Source organism: Conger conger, chromosome 8 (assembly GCF_963514075.1).
Source record: "Conger conger chromosome 8, fConCon1.1, whole genome shotgun sequence".
Lineage (NCBI taxonomy): Eukaryota > Metazoa > Chordata > Actinopteri > Anguilliformes > Congridae > Conger > Conger conger.
Genome location: NC_083767.1, coordinates 61,207,364 through 61,212,370, shown reverse-complemented (window position 1 = coordinate 61,212,370; position 5,007 = coordinate 61,207,364). Strand labels below are relative to the sequence as shown.

The 5,007-nt window shown below is 51.8% G+C and overlaps 1 protein-coding gene across 4 annotated transcripts in view; it reads right to left on the bottom strand.

The window, feature by feature from the left end:
• Nucleotides 1–5,007, bottom strand: part of LOC133134989 (glutamate receptor-interacting protein 1-like) — a 282,057-nt gene continuing 277,050 nt past the window's right edge. For all 4 annotated transcript variants that reach the window (XM_061251696.1, XM_061251695.1, XM_061251698.1 and 1 more), the window contains 3 exons: nt 3,371–3,607; nt 1,842–1,988; nt 1–599 (listed from right to left, as the gene is read on the bottom strand). In XM_061251696.1, coding sequence (XP_061107680.1) covers nt 354–599; nt 1,842–1,988; nt 3,371–3,607 — 630 coding nt within the window. In that variant the 3' untranslated portion in view covers nt 1–353. The remainder of the gene's footprint in view (nt 600–1,841; nt 1,989–3,370; nt 3,608–5,007) is intronic.

Genomic DNA, 5,007 nt, shown 5'->3' with positions numbered 1-5,007 from the left:
TCTCAGGTTGTCTCCGGGGCAAGTTGGGTGGGTGTGCTCCAGCCCCCGATCGGACCCAGAGAGACTCTGCCAGGGGGGGTATTAGCACCATGGGGAACACTGGGATGGGGTGGCTCTTTTTGGAGGGGGGTTTTGGGGTTGTTGGACAGGTCCTCCATGGGGAACACTGGGATGGGGTGGCTCTTTTTGGAGGGGGGTTTTGGGGTTGTTGGACAGGTCCTCCATGGGGAACACTGGGATGGGGTGGCTCTTTTTGGAGGGGGGTTTTGGGGTTGTTGGACAGGTCCTCCATGGGGAACACTGGGATGGGGCGGCTCTTTCTGTGGGGGTTTAGGGGTAGACCCGCACCCCTGCTATAAGGTCTTGGTGGAGTCTCTGATCTCCAGTTCTGCGAGCCGGGGGCAGTTGGCCTGGCCGTTGCCATGGCTCCCGGCCCCGCCCCAGTCCTCCAGGGGCTCCGGGGGCAGCGGGGACAGGTCTGCGGGCCCCGGCGGGACCAGGGGGTCCCGGCTGATCACCAGGTCCAGCTTGTCCTCCGATTCGGACATCAGCGGGATCACCAGGCATGAGTCAAAGTCCCGCGTCCGGATGTGGTTGACCTGAACGAGCAAACAGAGAAACAGTGACATATTATTCATTCATTTGTGTCATTGTACTAATAACGTCAGTATTAGTGTGATATCACTCCATGAGAAATGCACAGGATGTCTTTTATACAGTTTCATATGTATTCCGATGCGGAGTACAGTATGAAGTCCATCCGGATCCATTAGATTATGCCGGAGACACTGCTACCTTCTTGGTGGACGTTTTAAATGTGCCACCTCATTGTTTAATGCACTAGACCGAGTGAGATGTCATGTCAGTGAACATGAATATAGCCCTGTCTCTCTTATCGTGAGCCTGATTACGTGGCGATTGAATGATTGACTAAAACAATTAATTGAATAAAATATGGCTTGAATCTGGGACTCGATCACTGGCTTTGTGATGTAGGACTACAATACACCCAAGAATTCCTGCAGTCACAGTGCATAAATACAGAATAATAATATATGATCTATTTTATTAATTGTTTTCACTGAATTTGAACACTGGAGACCATTAACTTCATAATGTCAGTTTATGAGTGTCAAGTTGATGTCACATGATGAAAAGTCTGTTCTTCTTCTCTAGTCTTTAAAAGCTGGTGTCCATGTAAATACGAAGCTAATCCAGTTTGAGTGTTGCCTTAGTCACAGAGACCAGCAGTAGCCTTATGCACCCGTGTCCAGAAACGAAGGTTTTACAAAACCCAGCATTCATATGCTGATAATGGGTACCCACTACACCCCACAGTGGGTCTGCATCACCATGAAATCATGATTTACACTGTAACCATACAGTCTGTAGGCCACACCTATTTTAAGACACACACACACACACACACACACACACACACACACACACACACACACTTCTCCTTGCTGTTTGTGGAAAGAATTATGGGTAATGTAGTGATTATTTTTTTGGATCCCTCCAGTGCCCTCTTGCGGTTAGTTGTTTTTCCATAAACGACGATGATAAGCGAATGCATGTTTTAGAACAGGTGTGCCCTACCGTTCAGTGACACATTGTAACCGCTGATTTTTGGACAGCGGGGCGCCTGATTGGAGGGCCAAGGAGGGTGTGGCAGTGTTGCATTGTGGGCCATGCAGTGGCAGTGTTGCATTGTGGGCCATGCAGCTGAAATCTCCTTTGGCTCCCCTGCCTGGGGAGACCTACAGGAAGGCATCAGACCCCCCCAGCGGGGCCTACCTGCAGCAGCCTGTCGAAGGCCTCAGACCCCCAGCGGGGCGTACCTGTAGCAGCCTGTCGAAGGCCTTCAGGCCCCCCAGCTCAGCAGGGCCGCTGGGGCGGATGTTGTTGACGTACACGCCCTTATCCAGGAGCCCGTCGGACACGCTGAACCCAAAGTCCTCCTCGTCCGGCTCTTTGAACAGCGTGACCTGGGCACAGACAGGATGGGGATCACCGACCTCACAAAAACATTTCATTAAATTAAACTCTTAAAGATGTCAAGAGTCTCAACCTACAGAACCTACATGGAAGAGAGGGAAAGGAGCCACTGTCGCCATGGTGACCTCTCTCTCAGCAAAATCTCTGAATCCTCTAACCCTTTAAGGTGTGAGCCTCAGAGCCCCAGAGCCCCAGAGCCCAGAGCCCCAGAGCCCCAGAGCCCCAGAGCCCAGAGCCCCAGAGCCCCAGAGCCCAGAGCCCAGAGCCCAGAGCCCAGAGCCCCAGAGACAGAGCCCCAGAGCCCCAGAGCCCAGAGCCCCAGAGCCCCAGAGCCCAGAGCCCAGAGCCCAGAGCCCAGAGCCCCAGAGCCCAGAGCCCAGAGCCCAGAGCCCAGAGCCCAGAGCCCCAGAGCCCAGAGCCCAGAGCCCCAGAGACCCAGAGCCCCAGAGCCCAGAGCCCAGAGCCCCAGAGACCCAGAGCCCCAGAGCCCAGAGCCCCAGAGCCCATCCCAGCAGGGGATAATTGTGCACGGGTTTGGCAGGCAGAAGCCTCAGAGGGGGGGCTGATCCCAGCTCAGGTTGGGCAGGTTGTATGTTGGAGTCATTGCTGTTGTTGTTGTTGTTGTTGTTGTTGTTGTTGTTGATGTTGTTGTTGATGTTGTTGTGGTGGTTCTTATTTCGACAGGACATTTTATTCTTAGTTTATGTTACTAAGTAACAAACGCTGATGTTCAATATTGTATTTGTGAAGACTAAACTGATGTATTAATTTATTATTATTACAGTCCCCTCCAAAAGTATTGGAACAGCAAGACCAATTCCTTTGTTACTGCAATACACTGAATACATTTGGGGTTGAGATAAAAAGATGAACTGGAGACAAGAGTTTAAAATTGCAGCTTTTTCCCCCCCAAACTACTTAGAACGTAGCAGTTTTGGTATCAGACCACCACATTTTTAGGTGTAGTATTGGAACATGTGACTGACAGCTCATGCCCAGCTAGACCTGCTTTATGACCAGCTTTATGGCCAGTTTATGACCAGCTTATGACCATCTTTATGACCAGCTTATGACCAGCTTATGACCAGTTTATGACCAGTTTATGACCAGGTTATGACCAGCTTATGACCAGTATATGACCAGCTTATGACCAGTTTATGACCAGCTTATGACCATCTTTATGACCAGCTTATGACCATCTTTATGACCAGCTTATGACCAGGTTATGACCAGGTTATGACCAGGTTATGACCAGTTTATGACCAGGTTATGACCAGGTTATGACCAGGTTCATGGCCAGCTCAGTCCAGCAGCCAGCGCTGGGTTTCACAGCAGGGCCGGTGGGGATCCAAACAGAGAACCCTCTGCGTACCTTGTGCAGCTCCGTGGGCACGGGCGACAGCAGGTCCTTCATCTCCTGCCTCATCTTCCTCATGGCGAAGGCCTTGCGGCCCGCGTCGCTGGGCAGGGTGTTGCTGCGGCTGGCCTGGCTGTACTGGGGCCTGCTGGAGCCGCGCTCCTGGAAGCTGGACTGCCTCCCCAGGCTGCAGCGGCCCCGGGGCGCCGGGTCCTGGTTCAGACTCAGGCTGCTGCCCGACATGATGGTGGCCTGGGGGGAGAGAGGAACGCTTACACACAGGTGTGGGGGCAGGAGATGTGGTGTGGGGGCAGTAGCTTGGGGCAGTAGATGTGGTGGTATGGCAGTAGATGTGGTGATGGGGCAGTAGATGTGGAGTGGGGGCAGTAGCTGTGGTGGTGGGGCAGTAGATGTGGAGTGGGGGCAGTAGCTTGGGGCAGTAGATGTGGTGGTGGGGCAGTAGCTCGGGGCAGTAGATGTGGTGGTGGGGCAGTAGAGGTGGTGGGGGCAGTAGAGGTGGTGTGGGGGCAGTAGATGTGGTGGTGGGGCAGTAGACGTGGTGGTGGGGGCAGTAGAGGTGGTGTGGGGGCAGTAGAGGTGGTGGTGGGGCAGTAGACGTGGTGGTGGGGGCAGTAGAGGTGGTGTGGGGCAGTAGATGTGGTGGTGGGGCAGTAGATGTGGAGTGGGGGCAGTAGAGGTGGTGTGGGCGCAGTAGAGGTGGTGTGGGGCAGTAGCTTGGGGCAGTAGATGTGGTGTGGGGCAGTAGCTCGGGGCAGTTTTGGGGGTTTTATTGCCATATTTCACACCAGCCCTGCTGTGCACCTGCATTATTTATCTGGACGAGGAAACATTTTATTCTTTATTGTCCTAATGTTTGCACACAGATACAGTTTATCGGTATCATAAACTAGAAGATAATCATGCATGCTTTATTCCTGAGCAGAATGCAGCTCGGGAGAAACGTTGGCTGATTAAATCATATCATGCATTAATATGAACAGCGCCAATAAAAGAATGTAGTGGACCCACAACCCGAATACAGTGGAGGTGTAGTTACAGTTTTATATCAATGAAAACTGTGTCTCCATTCCATTTAATGCTCATATTTAATATTAAATCACTGATACTATCAAAGGGAACCTGAGTCTAGATAAGGAGTTTGAGAAGGCCTTCTCCAACACCCTGAGTTTTTGACCAGTCCGTTTGTATCTCTTCCACATCTTAGCTCATCGGTGATACTGTATTTATGATGCAGCCAGACAGGAAGTGTTTGTCACTACCTTTGCCCCATCATGCCTTGCTGCACCCTCCGTGCCTATAGCCTGCCACTTCCTGTTTGGTTGTCAGAATGTTTGTACATTTAGGGGCAACATGGCTCAGGCAGTAAGAGCAGTCGTCTGGCAGTCGGAGGGTTGCCGGTTCGATCCCCCGCCCGGGCTGTGTCGAAGTGTCCCTGAGCAAGACACTTAACCCCCAAATGCTCCTGACGAGCTGGTCGGTGCCTTGCATGGCAGCCAATCGCCGTCGGTGTGTGAGTGTGTGTATGAATGGGTGAATGAGAAGCATCAATTGTACAGCGCTTTGGATAAAGGCGCTATATAAATGCCAACCATTCACCATTTTTTAACATTTACATTTACCAGACTATCTTC